General features: G+C 42.2%; 1 protein-coding gene across 21 annotated transcripts in view; it reads right to left on the bottom strand.

The window, feature by feature from the left end:
• Map4 (microtubule associated protein 4) overlaps positions 1-24,668 on the bottom strand; it is a 151,812-nt gene that overhangs the window by 17,130 nt on the left and 110,014 nt on the right. For 16 of the 21 annotated variants that reach the window (XM_021173055.2, XM_029481528.1, XM_021173057.2 and 13 more), the window contains 3 exons: positions 4,637-4,743; positions 3,307-3,528; positions 108-291 (listed from right to left, as the gene is read on the bottom strand). In XM_021173055.2, the coding sequence (XP_021028714.1) occupies positions 108-291; positions 3,307-3,528; positions 4,637-4,743 (513 nt within the window). Of the gene's footprint in view, positions 1-107; positions 292-3,306; positions 3,529-4,636; positions 4,744-13,607; positions 15,446-24,668 lie in introns of those variants that run through there. The other 5 variants (XM_021173065.2, XM_021173066.2, XM_029481535.1 and 2 more) reach the window with 3 other exon arrangements.

Below are 24,668 nucleotides of genomic sequence, written 5' to 3'. Positions count from 1 at the left end.
TACACAGAGAAACCCTGTCTTGAAACAAACAAACAAACAAACAAAGGAAAGCCCTATTCTCTTCCTGCTGGTTCCCACGGGAAGGAAGACTGAGATGTAATACTCACTGGTTGGCCTCTTAGGCAGAGTTGTAGCTGGACTTCTACTACTTGGTCCAGTGGAAACAAGAGTTGAGGGAGATGTGGCTTTTGAAACGGTTGGGGTGGTTTTAGGTCCAGGTTTGAGGGCCGGGGCAGATGAGGTCTTGGATGGCGAGGTCCGCTTTTCGGCAGCCTTAGCTTCTGTAATTGGCTGGAAATGGAAAGGTGGTGACAAGAGTTGCAGGGTAGTGTTGGACCCAGAGGGTTTTATAAGCAGACACCAAAACCAGGAGATACTATGGACCCTCCTCCAGTGACTGACTTGAAAATAAATGGTTCTAAGATGAAGGATTCCAGGTAACATGAAAGGTGTTTGCAGTCAGGCAGAGGTAATAGGATTGATTGTTACAAATATGAGGCAAATAGTAGCGACACCATTAGTTCCAGGACAGACCTGTCCATAGAGTGAAACCAAAAAACAAACCAAATAAAACACTAAGAGAGCTCTCAGGAGCAAGTAGCCATGGAAGACGCTTGGTGCTCTGAACTAATCCATCGACATTAGTGCAGTGACAGTGACTCTAAAGAGGACAGCACACCACAACCTATTTGTACTTGAGATCCACTGAAACTATTTGACTGGTTAAGACTTAACAAGCATGTATGCCAGAGGCTAAAAGTTACACTTACTTAATTTAGCCCTTCTTCTGGGTAATGTTTGCCCAGAGCAGAGCAACAGGATGACACTCTTGAAGATCAGCATCTAGCAGCCAAAGTGAGCTGAAGGCTGAGTGCTGGCTGAGCCTGGACCCTAAGGCAGTGTGTCCTTGGGAACTAATGGTGTCGCTACACTTTATTTCGTCTGCATTGCTCCAGCCCAGCTTTGATGGAATGATACTAGAGGCTGAGGGTGGGAAGGCTGACAGCAGAGAGGTGGTAATGACGGGCAGGCCTGACCAATATCAGGCAAGGGATACTGTTCAAAACAGGGTCAGCTATAGTAATGTTAGAAATTTAGGGCAAAACAAAACAAGGAACAAATAGCCTGATCCATAGAGCAAATTCCAGGATAACCAGGGCTACACAGAGAAATCCTGTCTGGAAAAACACAAGAACACCACACCACTCCCAGCCAAAAAAAAAAAAAATCAAATCAAGTCTAACTGCCTACACAGAACCTAAAGATCAGAGTCAGGGACCTGTACTCATCTACTATAATTTCTTACCATTCCAACTTTCTGTCTCTGTCTCTTCTTCCCCCCCCCCCCCACGCCCCTTCTGAGTGTAAGTATGGCATGGATGTGAGCATGTCTGTTGTGTATGTGCAGGTGCCTGCAGAGGCCCAATGTGGATGCTACAAACTAAACCTGGGTCCTCTGGAAGAATAGCAAGCAGTCATAACCCGTGAGCCATCTCACCAGATTCTATTACAAAGACTGAGGACCAAATAGAGCATGGTGACACACACTTTTAATCCCAGCAGTCAGGAGGTAGAGACAGCCAGATTGTTAGTTTGAGGCCAGTCTTATCTAGAAAGTGTGTTCCAGGCTTGCCAGAGCTACAAAGGAAGAGCCTGTCACAAAACAAATGTTTTGTGAGATCACAAATGTTTTGAAGATCAAATCAAACTATGACTATGATTCAGAACAATGTAGTAGAGTCTTATTGATTTGCTAGTAGGAGTAATAATGATAAAATACTAAGAGTGACTTGTGGTAGAAATCACTTAAGAGTGTGAGATGAGACATCAGGAATTTGCTGGGACAACGGACTCTTTTAGCCACAGTTAATCTGTTGGTTTCCATATCCTTTTCTTTTCTTTTTTTTTTTTTTTCCCTGAGACAGGGTTTCTCTGTATAGTCCTGGCTGTCCTGGAACTCACTTTGTAGATCAGGCTGGCCTGGAATTTAGAAATTCGCCTGCTTCTGCCTCCAGAGTGCCAGCCTCCATATCCTTTTCTGAACAGGTTCCCTGTTTACTTCTATAAATCTGCATGCTGGACTTGATTAAATATATGCCTCCTGTGCTTAGATACATGCCACATCTTTAAGCCAGCCTATGAACTGCTGCTGAAACACCACATAGCAAAAAGCAGTGTTGTATGGGGCCAGGCATCAGAAATGGTCTTAGACATAGACTCAAACCCCACCTGTCAAGTATTAGCATGGACTTTATATTTAGGAAGACAATTTGATTGAGCTTTTAAGCGTGCCCAGATTTAAAAAATACAACTAAAATTATAGATGGTTGAGATTATTCAAGGAGTTATGCATAGCAAGAAACTAGTGTAGTATACTTCATTTTTATGAATACAAAGTGAAACCTCACTAGGTACATCTTATCCCAACAGACTCTTTTCCCTTGCCAGGAGCACTGTTCCTTGAAGACAGTCATCTGCCCTCTAGCCTCTTAACCAAACAACTTCCTAAAAATCCAAAATGGGATAAATAAGGTTCAGAAAGAAAGCCTTCTGAGACATCATCATTTCTAGTCCATGATAGGGTTTCTCAGTTTCTTAGACAGGGCTTCAATTAAGACTATAATCCCTAGGTTTACTTTACAAGACTAAAGTAGAACAACCCCCAGGTTATCATGGGAACATGATAACATTTTCCACCATGAATTTAAAGCTACCAATAGGCTAAAGGTCCTTCTTAAATAAAAGTCTGAGGAAGGCAGCCAGAGCCTGCACCCTCCCAGCTATCATGGAAGCAAGTGCAGTTCTGAATGTGAACTGGAAAGATGAAAATCACAAGTAACCCAGTGAGAAGCTGCCTAAGGCTAAAAGCAAAATAACTTATCACATGATCCTGGAACCTGCTGAGCTCAGCTGGATGAGTCAACATGTTGCTAAGTAATGGAAAAAACTTTATTTTGCAGGATGAGTAAAGAGAAAGACAAATATATCTGATTAGTATGTGGAACTCGGGAAACTGCTTAAGGTACAGAAACAGGTGAAGCGTAAGGAATAGTTAAGACAAAGGAAAAAGAATGAAAGAAAATGGAATATTGCTTCTGACCAGGGCAGACAAGGGGAAAATAATAAAAGGGTTTCAAGTGTTACAGTCACACCCCTGGGCCCCCAAACTGACTTGCAAAGCACCACTGCCCTTCCCTGCCCTTCCCCAGTTCCATCAGTTCACAGTCTGCAGCAACAAGAGCCTGTCTATGGATCTGAAACTCAAGGGAAATCTTCTCCGGGCACAGTGTATGGGTGGTCACTTACCTTTGGCTTCACTTCTCTGGCAGGTAGGGTGGAAGGCCTGGCAGTAGCAGTGGCAGCAGCAGGGCGTTTGTGTGGGGCAGCTGGCACTGAGCCTGAGGCGAGGCTCATGGGTTTTTTATTCAGCCCACCAGAGGTGGTGGGAGCTGGTTGCTTAGGGAGAGAAGTGGGCTGTGTTTTGGCTTTCGATGTTGAAGTCTTTGCAGGTTGAGTGGTGGCCAAAGGCTTTAAGTTGATGGTTGTTTAATTTTTAATTAAAAAAATTTTAAAGAACATAAAACACACAGACAAGAATAAAAACAAATAAAAATGTATAAATTGCACAATTCAAAGTAAAATTATAAGCAATGAGGATTGATGCAACTGAAAATAAGCATTCCTTTCTTCTGAGCTCAGCAGACAGTAAAGTGATACTAAGATGAGGTTGAAGATACTGTAATTCTCTTTATTCTTAGACACAAGATCTTAGGCATGCTAAGCACATGCTGTACTTCTGAACTATATCCCCATGTCTGTGGAAATGCTTTCTTAATCATAGCGCCACACATTCCAATGGTTTGATTTTTAAGTCATTTATTTTAATAATATCTTTGTCATTAACTTTTGGCAGCTGTAAGAATTCTATAAATAAATGTATCAGTAAATGATTAAATTGTTACTGACTGGATTTCTTTTTTAAAAAAATAGGATCTTATGTTACCCAGGCTGACACACAACTCAGAATCCTCTAGCCTCAGCTGCCAAACTGCTGAGATTAAAGGTACAGGCAGCAACCACACCCTACTTTTCTTATCTATGTCTTCACAAGACAGCATACCTATACCCTAAAACGTGGTACCTGTGTGTTTATCAAGTACAAGAGAAAGTTTCTGAAGCCATGGTCCATCTAAGAAACCTCCATTCATTTTTTTTCTCGAACAGGTTTCAGGGTAAGTCTACAGTTGTTTCTCGCTGTTAGTCAGCGAAAGGCAAGTCATTTATAAATTGACAGTGGTAGACATATTAAAATCCTGTCTGAAAAAGCCATGGCACGGTGGTAGAACACTTGCCTAGGAAGTACAAGGTCCTAGGTTCAATCTCTAGCACAGAAAACAAATATTTAATGAACATTTTACACAGATATACTATAAAAGTGCAAGGCGAGGATTTTGAATGAATTAATTTGGTATAGGCCAAATGAAAATATGGGATATATTTTCTAAGGGCATCTAAATTTGAAGAAAGACAAGACAGCTCAGAAAAAAAGACACTGCATTCATGATTCAAGCAATAACAGCAGAAGGTTTTTTAAAAATTACAGAAAAGGATAACCACCATTCACTCTAGCACCTACCTTTGCTTTCTTTTCTGGGCTTGGTGGTAGCTCCTTGTTTGGTGGGGTAGTGATGTCATTTCCAGTCACACCTACAGCAGCCTTTCCTTCTTCTTGCCGGGATACTCCTAAAGGGTGGAGAGTCAGCAGAAATTACCTTAAGCAAATGTATTTTACAACCATTTGAAACACGGAAGGCTCCGTTGAGAGTCCCATGACTAGAGCTCCATTCTGAAGAACCCCAAAGGGCTATGCTGCCGAGGATGGGCAGCCTGTGTCCTCCCTAGGATCACAACAATTCCAGGAGCTCTGTCTGAGCACTTGTCACCGTGTGAAGGAGGATTCACCCTGATGATGATCAGCGCAGGGAAACGGCCTTTAAGGTTTGGTTTCCTTTTCCCTCAATACCAACAAAGAGCTTCTGTCACCCAAACACCAACTCCCCGAAAACAAAGGGGACAAAAACCACTTCTGCCATAGTCTACCCCTTAGAATAAAGGTTGCTGAGAGATGGGGCAAGAGCCAGATGGTTCAATAACCTCCCTCACTTCCTATCCCTGTAAAGAACCACACTGCAGAGGATGTGAGATTAAGCTGCTCCAATTCTAACTGTGACCTAGATTTCCAACAAGGCCAAGAGCCGTGAAAAATAAAGTCATCAGCCTAAGCCAGAAAAACTCCTCTCTTCAGAAGGGAGATACCTCAGGTGTCAACAAGCAAGATGCCTAGGAGCACTGTGACAAGTATGAAATGTGTAGTTCTAACATGGAGATTTTCTAACTGGCACAAAACCCATAACCACAAAAAGCAAACCTAAATCCAAAAGACACCTGCCACACAATCATTCTCACACACAGAGCTTCAGCTCAACATCAGGAACTCTCTTTTGTAACTGGTGTTTTAAGACAGAATCTTATGTAGCCAGGGTTGGCCTGGAAATCACTACACACATAGGGATGAGGTCTGAGTCACCTGTCTTCACCTCTCGAGTGCTAAGGTTGTAGAACTGTACTGTTGTACTGAGTTTATGTGGTACAAACCTAGGCTCTGGGGATGCTAGATGAACATGCTACCAACTGAGCTGCATCCCGTGGCTTGCTCTCTTTTCATTTCCTGAAGACTGGCTCTAGTGTATCAGATGCTGGTCTTCAACTCCTGAATGCTGTGATTAGAGGCCTGTGCTACCACACCCAGGCCCAGGTATCAGTTCATCTTGTAAGGCTAACAATCCAGCCCCCAGCCGCCCCAAAAGGTCAAAAGAATATAAAAATAGGTCATAGGAATGCTAGATATGAAAATATGAATAAATATGCACAGGTATATAATTCCAGTTTTGGGGAGACATAGTAGCAGCCGGTGTTCAAAGCCAGTTTTAGCTACATAGTGAGATTGAAGCCAGCCTGGGTATATGAGATCCTGTCTCAAAAACCAAACAACAAGGGCTGGAGAGATCTCAAAAGTTAAGAGCACTGACTTCTCTTCCAGAGGACCTAGGTTTGGTTTTCAGCACCCATGTTGAAGACAGATCCAGTCCCAAAGGATCACTGAGCACTACATGTAGCTGATATATCCACATGCAGGTAAAAACACCTTTGAAATAAAAATAATAAATATTAAAGACATAAAGAGTTGATGGTTCATATCTTGGATTCTCATGGTATTGTATGGATTATATGAATATCGTTTAGAATTTCTAAATTAACATTTTTGGAATTCATTGCTTTGTACAGAATAAACTACTAAACTTTTACTTTCCCTTAAGATCCTTGAACCACCCCACTTTACTTTGGTTTTCTGAAGTGAAACCCATGACTTGCACATTCTAGGCGCACACTACTGTGGAGCTATACTGTGAGCACCCCTCCCCCACCCCTCTAAGCCCACTTTAGGGACTTGAGAGACAGCTCAGTTAAGCAGGCAAATGGATACCTATGTTTGATCCTCAGAACCCAAGGGGAAATGCCTGCTTGTAATCCCAGTGTAAGGTAATAAGTTGAGACTGGCAGGCAGTCTAGTGACAGCCCGTTTCAAAGGCAGGAGATGGTATTACCAACATGTCATGTGCAGCTGCACATACACAAACACACAGGCATAAAAGGCTTATTTCTTGTTCACAGCCCTAAGAAAACACCTGTTACTGCAATGTCCTCTGGTTTTTGTTAAAAAAAAAATCATTTAATTCATCATAAGCCTTGTTATAAGATGTTTGGAGATTTTCTACAATTAGAATTTGTTCAGTTTCTTGAACCTCTTATTTATTTTTTTTTTAAAGATTTTATTTATTTATCTCAGAATATGAGTACACTGTCGCTACAAGGACAACCTGGCCTACAGAGTTGAAACCTTTTCTCATTAAAAAACAAAGCCCAAAACCCTAAAACAATAAAAATGGGATAGAAACAGTGAATCAGAGATATGATCAGCCCAGTGCATCCCATCCTCATGGGGATTAGTGAGTCCCATCCTTACGAGGATTAGTGAATTTGCCAAATGAGTACAAAGTATTCAGTTCTATCATTTGAATAATAGCATAAAAAAAAGAATGATTCTCAGAAGAATAGGGACAATAATGAAAAACCTGAACATTTCTACCTTCAGTCTCTAGAGGAGAAAGGATGCATGCATGACTCCGTGGCTGTTAAGATATCATCATCTAATATACCAAATTTGGCAAAAGGATTGAAGTAGTCAGTGATTATAGTCACATGCTTTTAATCCCAGCACTTGGCAGGCAGAGGTAGTTGGATCTCTGAGTTCAAGTCCCTCCTGGTTTACATAGTGAGTTCTAGAACAGCTAGGGCTGCATAGAGAAACCCTGCCTCAAGAAATAAAAATAAAATAAATAAATAGGGCTGGAGAGATGGCTCAGCGGTTAAGAGCACTGACTGCTCTTCCAGAGGTCCTGAGTTCAAATCCCAGCAACCACATGGTGGCTCACAACCATCTGTAACGAAATCTGATGCCCTCTTCTGGGGTGTCTGAAGACAGGTACAATGTACTCATATAAATAAAATAAATAAGTCTTTAAAAATTAACTTTTATTTCTTTCTGGGAATTTCCTAAGTTTTCATTTCTTTTTTATTTAAAAGCATTTCAAGGGTCAGCAAGATGGCTTAAAATGAGATCACAGGCCCCTATGCCTGACAACCTGAATATAATCCCCAGGAACCGCATGCTGGAAGGAGAGAATGGAGTCCTTCTAAGTTGTCCTCTGATTACCTCCCCCCACCCAATCAATCACAATCAATCAATCAATGCATGCAGTAAAGTGTTTTTTAAAAATAATTTATGACTTTTAAAAAGTTGTTACTGCATATAAGGGTAGGATGCAAATACATAAGCTCATGCATACCACTATGTGCCTGTGCAGTCACAGGATAACCTGTGGCACTTGGCTGTGGGTGCCAGGGATTGAACTCAGGTTGCCAGCAATTATCTACCAAGTCAGATATCCCATGGCCCTCAGTTTTGTTTTCTTCCAGAAAACTTGTAGCTGTTTGTTAAAGCAAATCTATCTATCTATCTATCTATCTATCTATCTATCTATCTATCTATCTATCTATCTATCTATCTATCTATCAGTCCAGGCTTTATGCCCCTCCTGGTCTACTCTCTGACTGTTCTACATCCCATACCCCCTCTCCTGTCTCCAAGAGGATGTCCCCACCCCAAAGCAAATTCTTTGATGTCTGCTTTGAAACTCTAATATTGTGCTGTAGCAGACAATCACCCTTTTATATTTAGCTTGTAGATTCTGGCTGTAATCCAAGTGAAACTTAGTATTCCCAGCCCTAGCAGTATAAATTCTAACCTACTATGTCCTTCTGGCCTTACTGAGGCTCTCAGTCCAAGTTGGTCCTGCCTGGAAGAACGGAAAGCAATCCACTGGGTCACTGGGTATCACATGGTAGGAGTTAGGTAGTGGGAAGGAGAATGTATGTCCTGGACTTTTCTCAGGTTGAGTGGGGAATGAAAGAGACAGGTTTCCATCTGGTTTTGACCTGCTGCTAGGCACAAGTGGGTAGAAAAAAACCTTGTAGGTTTCTCTGCTGCCTCTGTATAGAGGCAGAGCGGGACTATCAAGAAAAGCAGTTTATAGCTGGGCAGTGGTAGTGCACGCCTTTAATCCCAGCACTCGGGAGGCAGAGGCAGGCGGATTTCTTGAGTTTGAGGCCAGCCTGGACTACAGAGTAAGTTCCAGAACAGCCAGGGCTATATAAAGAAACCCTGTCTTGAAAAAAACCAAAAAGAAAAGCAGTTTATTGATACCCACAATTCTATTACTGGTGATGGCAGGGGGATGGGTGGGCATCCTTGAAATTGCTGCTACTATGGATGAGCAGCTGCTTCTGCTGAGTGTGGAGCAGACAATGTGCCATAAGCTCTACCACCACAGTCAGACTGTTCAGTCCTGGGAATGGGCAGAAAAACAAAGTTTACAACTAAACTTTTTGCTAGGCTTTCCTTTCCTATCCTTTAAAATAAAAATCCCATTTATTTATTTAGTGTGTATATGGCATGGTGTACCAAGGTGTACTGTGGAAGCCAGAAGACAAACCTGGAGGACTGACACCCAGCTGGGGAGGCTTTACCTGCTGACAGATAGACAGACAGACTTACCACTCTTCCCATCCTGTTCTTGTTCCTGCCACCTACTTGCTAGAATTCTAGGTTGCAGGCCTCCAAGGGTACAGAAGAAGTTAAAAAGAAACATCATTGAAACTCACTGCACTATTCTTTAGGTCCTCAGAGTCAAAACTTTTCAAGTTCCTTTAACAAACTGTTCTATACTACAAAGCTATGCCTGGGATATAGAGTTATGTTTACTAGCTAAAGGAAAGGCTCACCAAATGAGACTTGCTGACACCGAATATTTTTCACTAGCACAGGGTTTTTGGTAAATAGTACAGACACTTAATGAAGTCTTATTGTTTGCATGTGAACAGTAGCGTCTCCATCTGTTCACATAAGCATGAACTACTGCTGTCTGTCCAGATGTGACCTTCACAGAGGACCTTCTTCTCCTTTGCCCCAGGGGTAACTTTACTAGGCACTACTGGAGGCCTAGTATGAGCCAAATGTTGCCAGAGTTTCACTAGAGAATGTCTGAAAAAGAGTTCATTAATCCCTTCCAAAGGCTGTTCTGATAATCCTTCCAGTATTGGTACTACCTGCTTGGAAAACCATGATCAAATTTCCAGCAATCTCTGCTCCCCCCCTCCAGCCCCCCCACCCTGTATATCCACCATACTGGTTTCTATTTTGTTTGTTTTGTTTTCCCTTCTGTTACTGATATTTGTGAGACAGGGTCTCTCCATACAGCCCTGACACTACTGGAACTTGCTGTGTAGATCTTGATCTTGATCTTGGACCTGCCTTCCTAAATGGAAGCACCAGCATGCCCCCACCATAGTCAGTTTATAATTTCAGCTTTTTTTATTTGTTGTTCTTTTGAAGTACTGGGGATTGAACCCAGGATCATGCTGGATAAGTCTTTTATCACTAAACACTCACTCTATGCACTTTTTGGTAGTCCCCCCCCCCCATAGTTAAAAATAAATTTAGTTTATTTAAGGGGGGAAAATTCCCGAGTGTAGAAGTGGAGTATCACAAAGGCTCTGGCCCTTTTCCGATTAATTTACACAGCCATTGTATTCTCTCACATTAGTACACTGGAGGTCTTTCTAGAGCATGTTTTGGTTATTAGATAAAGACTACATTTTGTATTTTTTCTTATTTATTTATTTATCACTGAGCTGTCCAAGGTAGGCTTAAACTTATTCTGTAAACTAGGCTACCCTTAAATTTGCCATCCCCATCTCAGTCTTCACCATTAGGCTGGAAATTGTAGTTGTCTTACCTCTTCCAGTTCATCCTACCTTAATACTAGGAACAAGGGAGCCTCCCCTAGCTCCCCCGGCCCCCATGGACCTTGGGCCGTTATTGCCAGGAAACAGAGTAGTTAACAGTCAAGAAATTTCTTAGGACAGCATTTTAGTTAAGACTGAATGCCCATTTCTAGGTATTTTACCCATATTTTTCCTAGATGGGGGTGAGGGGAAGAAGCATGTGTATAGGAGCAGCAGAGAACCCCCCCCCCCGAGACACACATTAGCTATAGCCTAGATACACACATTTGTGAGTTGGATCCCATGAGATTCTTCTATATCCTACATATAAATACTCCTTACAGGGCTGGAGAGATGGCTCAGTGGTTAAGAGCATTGACTGCTCTTCCAGAGGTCCTGAGTTCAAATCCCAGCAACCACATGGTGGTTCACAACCATCTATAATGAGATCTGACGCCCTCTTCTGGAGTGTCTGAAGACAGCTACAGGGTATTTATACATACAATAATAAGTAAATGTTTAAAAATAAATAAATAAAAACTCCTTAAAATGAATAAAGCCATATAGGTTTTGAATTGGTTTCTCCTTCCCACTGTCTTTCTTTTTCTTTTTGATTTTTCGAGACAGGGTTTCTCTGTGTATCCTTGGCTCTTCTGCAACTCACTCTGTAGACCAGGCTGGCCTCAAACTTGTCTCTTCTTTAAATACTGGGATCAAAGGCCTATGTAACCTCTCCCTGGTTCCACTGCTTCTTTCTTTGTCAGGCTCTCACTCTGTAGCCCAGGCTGATAGTGAACTCCTTCTGCCTCAGAGAAATCCTTCTGCCTCAGCCTCTCAAGGGCTAGGATTAGAAGCATGTACCTCCATACCCAGTACTGGCTTCAAGCCTTTGCTTTGAAAGCTTGAGGTTTTCATCTGGAAGTTTTTACCTCTAAACTTTCAGCAATTCTGTTTTTTTTTTTTTTTTTTTTTGGTTTTTTGAGACAGGGTTTCTCTTTATAGCTCTGGCTGTCCTGGAGCTCACTTTGTAGACCAGGCTGGCCTTCAAAATCCGCCTGCCTCTGCCTCCCGAGTGCTGGGATTAAAGGCGTGCGCCACCACGCCCGGCAGCAATTCTGTTTTTAAAACCCAGGCTTAAATGTCTCCCCCAAAATAATGTTTCATGACTCACAAACCTCTCAGCCACCCCACACCAAGCCATCGACTAGGTGGTTAAGTTGATTATCGACAATTTCTAGAACCCGGTCAGTGACTGGCAAATGGTAGGCATGCTAATCACTCTTTATATATCTCAGTGTTGGGAATCATAGGTTCGGACTCAAATTTACAGGTGAATGAGTTAGTAGATTTGTCAGTCATTTAGTATGTTTTTCCTACCAGCACTAATGAACCAGCCAGGGCTGGAGAGAGCACTGACTGCTCTTGCAGAGGTCCTGAGTTCAATTCCCAGCAACCACATGGTGGCTCACAACCATCAGTAATGAGATCTGGTGCCCTCTTCTGCATACATAATAAATAAATAAATATATAAATAAATCTTAAAAAAAGAAAAAAGAATGAACCAGCCAGGCTTAGAATGACTCCAGTTCTGTGTCACATACTTAAGTCAATAAGAGTTTTGACAATTTGCCAAGCCATTTCTAGTATACTATGAGCTGGGACTTAATCCCTTGCATCCCACTCAAGCCCTGATGGCCCACGCCCCAATAGAAATGAAAGGAAGGGAGGAGAGGAGGGAGGCAAGAACAATCAAAAGGAAGACAAAATCAAGTCTTTGCTCACTCCTGCCTAGAGGGTGCCTAGAGGGTGCATGGCACAACCTCTCTATGACCATTATGGGTTTCTGGGGGTGGACAGAAAGATCAGAGGATCCTATTCATGAGGACTTCCTAAGTCCTGCTACTTCTAGAGACTTGCAAAGGTTCAGGGAACCTGGATTCTTACAATTTTGCATCATTAGAGACTACAGAGAAAACATAAGCTTTTTTTGCCTAGTCTATTCAAAATAAAAACAAAAAATCTGCTAGTGCCCCTAGATGGCTGCTCACATAAAACTGCTTGCCACACAAGCCTGACAAACTAATAGAGTTCAACTCCAGAACTCATCTAAAGACGGAAAGAAAGACTGGATTCTACACACAAACCATGGTGCATGCCCACCCCAATTATAAATTTAAAGTAACATTTCATTAAAATGTACTCAAGAGAATACTGAAAATGGGTCCTAGGAAAAGTGACTACTTAGAACACCAAAACCAACCAACCAAACAAACAAAAAAAAACCCCACAAACAATAATAAAATTTGTGTTTTAAATGCCCGTTAACAAACACCATTGTGAATCATGATCCTTTGTGTACTCAGAGAAAAAAACAGCTTCTTTAATCTATCAACAATGGCAGCAGTGGGGGGTGGAGAAGGGAAGGAAAGAAAAGGCAATGAAGAGGGCACAGATGGCAGCGCTACACCATTCAAGGGTCCATAGTCTCTCTTCTCCCTAATTTCCTTTCTCCCTCTTCTCCCCCCCCCCCCAATCCACAAAACACAGGAATAGAAAACTAGAAACACGACAGGGTCAAACAGGAAGGACATGGGGAGAATATTAAACAGCCAGGTATAAAAGGCTTTCTTTCAACTTCAACAAAAGTAAATCCTTCTCAAAAGCAGAAGGGAAAACAGCTTCCATCCAAACTGCAACTTAGCAGTGGTTAGTACTGATAAGCCTACTGTGACTCTATACAAAGTGATTCATTTTACAGGCCAGTGAATCAATCAGCAGCAGTGGGATGGTCAGAGCTCAAAAATCATTTGGTTCAAACCAATAGGATCAGAGGGGTGGAAGGATGGGGGATGGGATAGGGAGGTTGGCATGAGGTTAAGCAGCTCTAGTTTTTAATGCCTACCAATTTTGCCCCCACCCGTCGACAACCCAGCCAGCCAGTGAAGCATTCAGCCTGACCCAGCCAGATTCACTGTGTTCTCCTGCCTCACTCCCAGAAAGCCTCCAACAAGGGAATTAAGCCTTCCCCCAGGTAGTCCCAGACTCCAGGAGTAACATGCTGCTGACGCTCCTGTCCATCTATCACTTTGGCTTCTTCCTCACTGCCTGCCGGTTCCCAGTGGAGGCAAAATTTAGAAACATACCATCACGTGGGGTCTCTTCCAACAGCAATGATGGAGTGCTCTGGGTTGCAGTGACCTCAATTTCTTTCTTCCCTGCCAGTGCCATCAGCTGTTTCTCGCCTCCCAGGCAGATGAAGGGACATGAATCAACTCTTGTCTCACCAGTATTTTCCTGCCCCTTCCCCTTGCCACTTCCTTCGGGAATCTGTTCCAGCTTACTGTGGAGATACAGCCCGGCGATGCCCAGTTCCTTCTTCCCAGAGCTGTTGCTATCATTGCTGAAGTGGATCAGTTCTTCTCTTTCCTTGGCCACTGGTTCCTCGAAGGTTAAAGCAGTAGGTACCTGAGAAGCAGACAGGCTGGCCAGTTCCCCAGCACTCAATCTGCAGCTAGCTGACTGGTCCTCAGCCACAGTCATGGAGCGCCTCATGGCAGGCACCCCCAGCTTCCTGGGCATAGGGCTTGGCATTGGGCTACTGGTGGGAGGCAGCAGGCCAGAAGGAAGCTCCTCTCGGGCAGGCAGCTCAGGGTACTTATCGACAAGATTCACAGCTGGGGGCACTGAGAGATGGTAACACTCAGACAGGGCTCTTCGGATTGCCTTTTTCTGCTGGGGTACTTGGTCAAGCATAGGCCCCTCCTCAGAAGAACTTAATTTCTCCAACTCTTTATCCTGGCCTGGGCTGTGAAAGTCTGCATTCAAATTTTCCTGAGTGAATTCCACCATAGTGATTGGTGGACTGGTGGTGGGCAAATGCTCACTAGTTGGGTCTGGGTGGGTGACAGCCACCAGTAATGGGGACTTATTATTAAGCTGCCCAGAGTTATCACTCATCACCCCAATCACCGAGCAGCTGGAGACGAGGCCATTCTTCTCTTTTCCTGGAGTTGCAGCCATTGAGACCTGAGGGCTCTGAGTTACTGAGTAAAAGTTGGCGTTTGAAGCACTGGTTTCTTGTTCCTCACCATGTTGAGTGAGAGTATCAGCAGCGCCAGGAAAATTTAGATCTGGCTGGCTCTTGATCTCTAGTCCCCTCTTCCCTGCCACCTTCCCCTGAACTGTAGCTGCTTTGTCTTGCCCCTCGGTGAGTCCCGGGTGGAACTCTGCTGCCTTCTGGTGAACTAAGTTCCCCTCCGAGGGCTGGCAGGTTCCTGAAATCACATACCCGCTCTCAAGGTGACCGGAGGTTGCTTGATACGCCTTGTTAGGCTTTTCGATGCTAAGTTCTTTGTCTAGCTTCCCCTCAAAAAAGCCGAGCTTATTCTGTTCCAGGAAGCTGGAATTCTTCACAAGCCGACGGTCTTTCAGCTGTCCATCCATGCTGACATTCAGCCCGATTTCATTCAGTTTACCCTCTGTCCTCTGCCATTCAAATCCATCCTGACCAATTTCTTTCCGGGAGTCCATCCCGCACTCTGGAGGGTTGCCTTTAGAGAGCTGGTCGTCCTCAGCAGCAAGAGCAGCAGTGAGCGCGGCTGGCTGCTTCTCTGGAAGCGACATCGTCCCTTTCACTGCTCCCCACTCACTCTTGGAGCTCTTGCACCACCCACGCTCACACGGGTCTTGCAGTGACATCACAGCAAGCTCCCGGGATTCATGGTAAGCTCTCTAGTTCTCCCATTCTCCCTTTCTCCTAAAGCAGTTGGGTGCTAAATGTATTTACCAGGTGTAAAAAGGGAAGAATGAACAAAAAAAAGAGAAAGAACGCCACTGTGTGTTAATCTGTATATATAATTTCCTGCTAGCTAGCACTCTGTTCGTTCCTATAATTTAAAATACAGTACGGTGCCAATTCAGGCATGGAGGACAATAATTATGTCAGCTTTACATATAGATATATGTATACCCACACATTCATTTATCTCATTCTATGCCCAGCCTGCTGAATTCACCCACTCAAAAAAAAAAAAAAAAAAAAACTGTTTTAAAATAAGTAAGGCTCATTTGCCAATTCTCGGCTATAACTGCTGAAGAATAACGATTCCAGAAAATTGCTCAAATTTTTACTTAAAACAAACACCTTAATGTTAAATAAGGACTGAGGAATCCAATCCTTGGAGGGAGGGTGGGTTTTGCTGTCACGGCAGCTCATTCCATTCTCTCACTGGACGGAATCCACACTCACTTGTGGCCTGGAAGTATCTGCCTCTCCTCTCCACTCCTCTCACTGGCCCACTCCCATCCTGGAGAGAGCTTTCCCCTCTATGTGCACCCAGCACAGCCCATTTACAAGTCAAAGACCAACTTTCTGGAGTTGTTCCCTTCAGCCATGTGGGTTCCAGTGATCAAACTCAAGGTTCTGAGGCTTTTTCACACTGACCCATCTTGTCCTCCCAACTGTCTCTGTTTCCTTATAAAATCCAAAACCTTAATTAGGTAGAAGTTCCAAAAACCCATCAGTTCTACTGGTTGATTTCTGTGCTGGGAGCTTATTAAAGGGCTCATTTTACACACTTTTAATCCTAGTATTGAAGGGGCAGATGCAAGTGGATCAGTGGGAGTGTGAAGCCCTCTCTTAAAAAGTTACCACTGCACTAGGCTTTGGATATGAATCCCAATAATAAGACACTTAAGTCCAACTATAAGCCAAATTTGTGCTTCTTCCTGATTCTGTCATGAGCTGAGTGCTACCACCTCTGTTCCTTCCAGAGGCTGACTGTGTGGACACGTTGACTACAGTTCAGTTCATCCTCTTTTGATCTCTAGACTCAGGAACAAATCTATGTTTTGGAGCTTTTCCTGCTCATTAGAACACACTGCCCCCATTTAGTACAGTCACAACCCTTTGTTTCCCTGTGTTTTCACCAATCGTATATTTAGGACTGAGTGATCACACAACACAATTGGTGGGCTAGAAGGAACAACCTTACACTGTAAAAATGTAGAGTGCACTGCTGGAACAAAGCTGGCTTTGTCATAGGGCTTGTAACTCACTACCTGTCCCAACACAGGCTCCTGTGAAATACTCTACCAAGAATCCTAAGAAGGATGCTTTCTGATAGCCAAACTGGTGGTATACATCCCTATAGGGGGAGTATATACATCCCTATATACATCCCTATAAGGACTCAGCATGCCAAGGCAAGTGGCCAGCCTAGGAAATGCACTAAGACCCTGCCTCAACTTAAAGAAAGAAAACCGGACCTATCTATCTTTGGTTTGAGAACGAATGTGCTGGATCCACAGCACTGTGGAAATCCCTGTGCATCCTTTATGTGCAAGTCTGGTACTGAGTTCTGTGTGCTTCCTGTAAGTGTCTGGATTACCGAGTCCTTGAACTCAGATCCCCAGGAAGTTTTTTTAAAACATGAGTTCTAAGGCCAGTATGTTTAGTTGCCACCTTACCTCAGGTAGCAGTATGTCTGAACATGATGGCTACACAATGGCTGAGTGCCATCAAATGTCTAAAGCAAGAATGCCCACAGAAACAAGTGGCATAGAAACTTGCTCCAGAGACTCAAATTATTGTGACTTAGCCTTCCCCACTAGTAAAGAAAAAAAGGGGGAAAAAAAAAAAAGACAAAGTAACCACCATCACACACAAAACATGCCATTTAAGACCTACTTTCAATATCTATTTAATAGAAAAGAGAAAAAGAAAAGCTAACTCTCAAAATCTAACTCACTAAAAGAAATTGTCTCATTTGCGGAATCCCTTCAAAGTTTTCTATAAAACCAGTACTGCAAGGACATGGAAATGTGTACATAGGATGCTGTAACAGCTCCTGTAACCTTATCCCCTCATTTTATAGACAGGTCTAAATAAATAAATAAATAAATAAATAAATAAATAAATAAATAAATGGAAGTGTTCTGCCCAAGATCATAAGGTGAGAATATAATGGGAAAGCCAAGGTCTCATTTCTGACCAGCCTTTCTGCACCACTGAATAAGAATTCACTTTATTTACTGGATGACACACTCTGAAAAAGTCCCCCAACTCTGGTGCTGGTGTCAAACCCAGGGTCCTGCAAGTGCTAGGCAAACATTCTTCTACTTAGCCAACTCCCCAGACCAACACTTAATTTTTTTTTTAAAGATTTATTTACTTATTCTATGTAAGTACACTGTAGCTGTCCTCAGACACTCCAGAAGAGGGCATCAGATTTCATTACAGATGGTTGTGAGCTACCATGTGGTTGCTGGGATTTGAACTCAGGACCTTCAGAAGAACAGTCGGGGCTCTTAACCACTGAGCCATCTCGTCAGCCCCCCCAACACTTATTTTTAAAAAAGGAAAAGAAATGTGTGTATATAAATGCATATGGCCAGAGGAGAGTCTTGAGTGTCATTTTTAGGAACATCATATAATCTAGCTCTTTTTTTTTTAATTTTTATTTGATTATGAATGCTCTGCTTACATGTATGCCTGCATGCCAGAGGAGGGTATCAGATCCCTTTATAGATGTCCATAAACCACCATGTGGGTGCTGGGAATTGAACTTAGGACCTCTAGAAGAGCAGTCAGTGTTCTAAACTGCTGAACCTTCTCTCCAGCTCCATCTACCGCCTTTGAGACAGGCTTTCACTGGCTTGGACAATTACGTTAAACAGGGTGAACAGTGAGTAGCTCCAAGTACCCTCCTGCTTCTATCTCCTTAGCACTGAGATCACAAGTATAACCCACCTGTCCATGGGTTCTAGGGATCAAATTCAGGCCTTCAGATATACAAGGCAAGCACTGAGTGACCTATTTCCCTAGTTCTGCCTTTTCAAATCTACTTACTTTACTTCACTGCCCATCCTCTACCCCAGCCCTTAGACAAGGTCTTCTACATAGCCCTGCCTGGTCTGTAACTTACTATATAAACCAGGCTGGCCTAGAAATCAACAGCCTACCTTTGCCTCCAAATGTTAGGAATAAAAGTGTGTGTGCCACCATATCTGACCAACTTATTTACTTTTTGAAACAGGGTATTACCGTGAAGCCTATACTGGCCTGTAACTCAGTATCTTCCCGCTTCAAGCCTTCTGAGGAGATCATCATACTCAGTGCTGGCTCTCCAGTTTATTGTTTCCTTAATTAGCAAAGAAAACTAGTTTAATGTGTATTTGAGACAGGACTCATAAGCATAGGATGACCTCAAATATACTAGTCCATCGGAGTTTCACAGAACTCTTTTCAGATTATAAACCACATGGTAATCTTTCTGATAGCTCTAGAGGAAGGAAGGAAGGAAGGAAGGAAGGAAGGAAGGAAGGAAGGAAGGAAAGAGCCCTGTCTATACCTGCCAATGGTGACCAGCACAGAGGTAGATGGACAATAAAATGTCTCTTATAAAAGCACTACAGAGGCAGAAACAGGCAGATCTCTTTGAGTCCAGGCCAGCCTGGGTCTACATAGTGAGTTCAAGGACAGCCAGGGCTATGTAGTGAGACCCCGTCTCAAAACAACAACAATAAATAACGTTAGTGAAAGGATAGATTTCCTTCAGCAACATTTCTGTATTATTTATTCTGATTCCCTCCTATCATTTTAGATAAGAGCTTTTTTATTCTTTTCTCAACACTGGGATTTGAACCTGGGGCCTCAAACTCAGGGCTGTTATTACTGAGCACCAGTCCTAATCCAAGAACAAGCAATGTGGAATGTCTTTTGGTCATATGGTTTGAGGTTCTATTTTACTCAGGTTAAGTCTGATAAGAGTACATGGATTCCTATGTTTGGTTACAAAGTAGTTTCTAATGTCAGGCAAGGTTCCAAGGGGTTTTGTATAGTCAGATGTACTGGCAGATGTTTTTCGTTCTCTGTGCCTGGGATTGGTATTTAACCTGTTCAGAGCCTTGTGATTTTTATGCTCTATGGTTGGTTTCACTGCATTCTCATTAGTTGCCAAGGCAACACTATATTCCAGATTGACCAACTGTTCTGTTACCGTCTCCGGGAAACGGTTCTAATAAATTATCATTACAATGAAAGTCAGTAATTCTAATTACCATAACCGATGGTACTCCTGACTAATATAAACTAAAGGTTAAGAACTTATAATCTGTTTTCTTATTTGGATATATTAATAGTTACACAAATCTATACTCAAAACCAAATCAAACCATATTTTGTTGAATTTTAGGAACATATCTTAGTACATGTTCAACTCAAGAACATCATGACTTTCCCTGATTAACATTCCAAAAGTTGGGAAGTGAACAGACAGAATAAAAAGACTGAAGTTAGTAATCTGATTCATGTAAACTCAAAGCATTAAAATGAAGGACATGAAAACTCTACCAACAAAGCATAAAGAAAAGGAAGTGACCCAACCAAAACCTAACAGAAACAAAACCCTGCCCACCAACTATTTCCAGATCCCCTGTCTATGGAGGCACCAGGACTCCCTAGAGCCTTTAGCAGTTTATCTTCTTTTCCCCAATCTAAATTCAAAAGGCATCAGAGATTTCACTGGTTCCCCAATGACATCATAACACCTGCCACCTCCTCAAATACACCATGAACCTCCTGCCACTATGCCACCATACAAGCCCTGCAATGCTTTGCTTAGGGATGTCTTGGCAACACTTCTTGGCCCATTCAGACCCTGAACTCTTCTTGCTCTTCTATGGAGACTCAGTCCCTTTTGCTTCATCTCCATAGCACATGGCTCATACTTATGTCCACTATTTGCAAAGCATCAGGCAATGTTAATTTGTGTGCAAACATACAAATGACACCACTGCTAAACAGTTTTAAAGATTAACATTTTGAATTTGCCCACAGGTGAGATGATCTTCCTTCTTTGGATCTGTCACAGGGAAAAACAGGAAAGTCCCATTTACTTTCATAACTACAATGGTGAAATTTATAAGTTTATCTTTACCATGTTTCTTGAATCGCCTAATGCTCTGTCAGCCAGAGAATAAAAGTTATGGTGAGAGAATGTGAAGAACCTCCTTAAGCAGGGCAGCTCCATAATGGAGTGCTTATGTAGGTTCTGTGAAGCCAGGCTGCTAGCTTCAACATGGCAGGGGAAAAAATATTAGTATCCTTTGTAAGAAGACATGTAAATATGAAACTTTATTTCAGTGTTGAGAGTACTTACATGTGAGGCTATGTGACTAACCCCACCTCACATCTAGTCACCCACCAGTCAATGCAGGATAACCAACATTTGCAAATATATTAAGATGGCCTCTTTCAACTAAGGTGATGGCAGTATCAGCCAAGTAGGATTATTTGAGAGGGTTAATTGAGAATTAAAAAGACAGTGCCAGAAAAAAAAATTTAATAAATGGTAGTTGTAAATTCCACTGATATGCTTGAAAAAAAAAAAAAAACAAAAACAAAAAAACAAAACCCAAAAGGTCAAGCTGAGCAGAGTAGCACAAGTCTCTGGTGCTTGGGAGGTGGAGACAGGAAGGCTAAAGCCAACCTGGGCTGCAAGAAGGCACTGTGGAGGAACCCAAAACACCAGGCAGTGGAAAGGCACTGCAAAGGGCAGGCAGCCTCAGAAGATTATGAAATGGGTGCTTCTCAAGTTGTGAAATAGTAGCAACTCCTCTCCTAAGATTACAAATGCTTTTTTTTTTATACTCTGAGCATATTTTATTTATGTACAAGGGCTTTGAAGCTGTTAAGATTTCTGGGTTTATAAATTACTTCCAAGTTTCACACCAAGACATTTTCTTACCATAAACTGACATTCCCAGCTGCTGGCAAACAGTTGATGAGCTCTAGCAAACTAAAATGAAAGAAATGAATCCAGATAGGAAGGAGAATAGGTTTTGAACAGGCAAAGGGCCTGTCTCTAACTGTCCCACGCCCCTATGGGTGTTATCACTAAGCTCTACCTGATTTCCAGGGAAATAGCTAACAAGAAGTATATTCTATAACCCACATGAAATACCCTTCCAAACTTTCATTTACAAAAAAGGGAGATGGCATAAGACAACTTTTTTTTTGGGGGGGGGGCATGTTGAGATCAGGCCTTCACTCATGTACATCCATAAATTTTTTCCTCAAACTTCCTGCCTAGAATAGTATGCATTATATGTAAGGAAACCTGCTAACGTTTTCCCCAACTTGAAAGTGGCATGAAAATGTCAAGAGAGAGAGAACAGGATACTGAAAAAATATTTTACTTCCTCATTTCCAAAGAGGCTAAGGTTAACTGAAGGTAATTCATTCTTAATTTAAAAAGTATATAAAACTATACACTAGATACTCAGAATACAGCAGTACATCAAACATAAACTTAGTGTAGAAAATATCAGAGAGTGCCGTGAACTGGACTCAGTCGGTCTCTCAACCTGCGGGGAACCAGGATCTCAGTACTCAGGTGGGCAAGGAGTTGGAGAAAAGTGACAAACAGACACTGACACAGAGAGTGCTGTATCTGAATGTAATTTCTCAAAGCAAGCATCAGACTTATACTACAGAAGAAAAGTGAAGAAGCTAGGTGACACATCAGCTAAGGTACACGGAAGTTATTTTATGCATAATGACACAAAACAGAGAAATGCATAAGACTGGCAGGAACTAGGCAGTGTTTACAACTGAGATAAGATCAGCCCTATCTAAAGTCAGTTATTCACGGGAGCCAGGCGAAAGGGCTAATTCCCAGGTGCAATCTGGTCTATTGTTAAACCCACCACCAGGGGTCTCTTAATTAATTAATACCTAATTATGCTATTCCTCTGGGTCTTGTGAAAAACATGCACCAGGGAAGTTCCAGTCTACTGATCAGTCTACTAACCCTTTCATGAATAATACAATACTCCAGTTCCTCCTTAAACCACAACCCACGTTCTTTCTACTATTATGTAATGTAGTCTACCATTCATGTCTGTAATGAGAATTCTAAGTTTACTATTTTGAACTAGCCCTGAGATTTCTAGCTCCTATCCAGTAAAATACTGCAAGAAAGCATGCAAGACCCTCCACACTATTGCAGGGACAAATCTGGTTATGGGGCAGAGACTCTCCAGGAGACAAGCTTTCGTGAAACTGATTGCCTCAGGACTGTGGCCAAGCTTTTGGACTTCCCACACAAACTTCACTGGAGTGGGTGTGGCAAGAGAGAATAAAAGGCTTAGAATTTAGTCCTAAACTAAACTAAAAATATGCTGGGCATGGTTGTACATTCCTTTATGTGCAGAATGCCAGAATGCATGGGAAGCAGTCAAATCTCTGTGAGTTTCAAGTAAGCCAGGGCTATACAGAGACTCAAAACAAGCAAGCAAAATCAACAAAAAATATAAACTAATTGCTATCTTTTTATTGGGAAATATCTAGAGACTGTATCAAATTCTCCTTTATACAAAAAACCCACAAAACAACAACAACAAAAAAACAGATTAACACTTCTGATTAAAAAAGACTTGAGTGCTGGAGAGATGGCTCAGGGATCAGGAACTGACTGCTCTGCCAGAGGGTCCTGAGTTCAATCCCTAGCAACCACATGGTGGTTCACAACCATCTGTAATGGGATCTGATGCCCTCTTCTGATGTGTCCAAGAACAGCTACAGTGTACTCATGCATAAAACAAATAAATCTTTAAAAAGACAGGTTCAGAATTTACTTCTTCTGTAACCATGTATAATCTTCAGAGCCTCCTATAAAAGAGAGTATCTTTATATATATGTTGGGGGGGAGGATGAGACAGACACACGTCTTCTTCTATCTATGGGTAACCAGATAGATAATACCATTCCTCAATATATGGTAAGCATCAATTTTACTGTGTTTGTGTGCATGTGTATGCTGCAGCATTTATATGGAGAATAAGACAGCCAGCAGAAGTCCATTCTCTCCTATAAGTCCATTGTCATGCAGCAATGAAAATCAAATTCAGGTCGTCTGTCTCAGCAGCAAGCACCTTTACCTACTGAACTAACATAACACCTGGCACCATAAGATTGAAATCCATGTGCAACACCATTTGACTACAAGACAAACAGAGACAGTAATCCTCAATAACTTTTTTTTTTTTTTTTTGATTTTTCGAGACAGGGTTTCTCTGTGTAGCCCTGGCTGGCCTCGAACTAAGAAGTCCACCTGCCTCTGCCTCCCAAGCGCTGGGATTAAAGGCGTGTGCCACCAAGCCTGGCTCCAATCCTCAATAACTGACTCAAAGTTAAGAGTAAAGATAAAATTTACTAAGGCCAAATCTGCCAGTCATATACAGACCATCAGAGCATATATGGAGTGGTAGAAAGTGCTCGTAATCCCAGAATTATAGAGACAGAGGCTGTCTACTCACTGAGAGTTTCAGGCCTCCCAGTGTTGGAAGCAGAAGTCCTTATATGAAAGAACACCAGAGAAACCAGGATTGTTAAACACGCAGGACGGCCCTTTCAAAGGGAGGGACATATAACTTGTTTTTCCATCCAGAAAGCTGAGAATGATGCCCGGTGATCTGCATTACCTGTTAGACAAGGTTTTATTAAGTTTTCACAACCAGAACCAGAGGTGGCTAGTAATCTAAATGATCCTTAAATTACCTATATAGCCAGGGGCTGCCTCAAGCTCCCACAACCATGACCCTTATAGTGTTCTGTGTAGCCAGAGATGCCCCCAAACTCCCACAATCAAGACCACACAGTCTAGTATAATAGACCAAATGACCTTCATGCTATCTGTATATCTAAAACAGGCCAAATCCTTCCTCATGTTCTTAAGCTAAAATACAGGTAGCCTATCTCTAAAATCCATGTTCGTGGAAGGAATGATATACACTTTGAGTTGAGTTTTTACGTAATTATGCTTCTTTGTGCTCCAGGAATTATATTACACCAGGAAAATTTATTTTTTTCAAATTGTACTGTGTTTAAATATGCTCACAAAAAAATTACCTGGCAAAGTTTGATCCAGTCTGACAAAGTCAAACTGAACCAAGTGTTCATTCTCACCTCTTCTCAGTTCATTTCCCTGCCTGACATCTGCAGAGACATCCCCTACCCTCATCCCAGGATTGCTGTACTAAGACCTGCCTAAAATATGAATATAACTACATATTTATAGACTGATTACGTTTTTAAAAGAAAGAGTTGTATCTGTAACCATGTCATGTTTCATACAGTAACAGAAATGCATTTCATTATTCTTAAGCATAACTTCTTTGAAAGGACACGTATAATACTGTTA

Source organism: Mus caroli, chromosome 9 (genome assembly GCF_900094665.2).
Source record: "Mus caroli chromosome 9, CAROLI_EIJ_v1.1, whole genome shotgun sequence".
NCBI lineage: Eukaryota > Metazoa > Chordata > Mammalia > Rodentia > Muridae > Mus > Mus caroli.
Note: the sequence above shows the minus strand (reverse complement) of the source record. Positions and strands in the feature narration are given on the sequence as shown.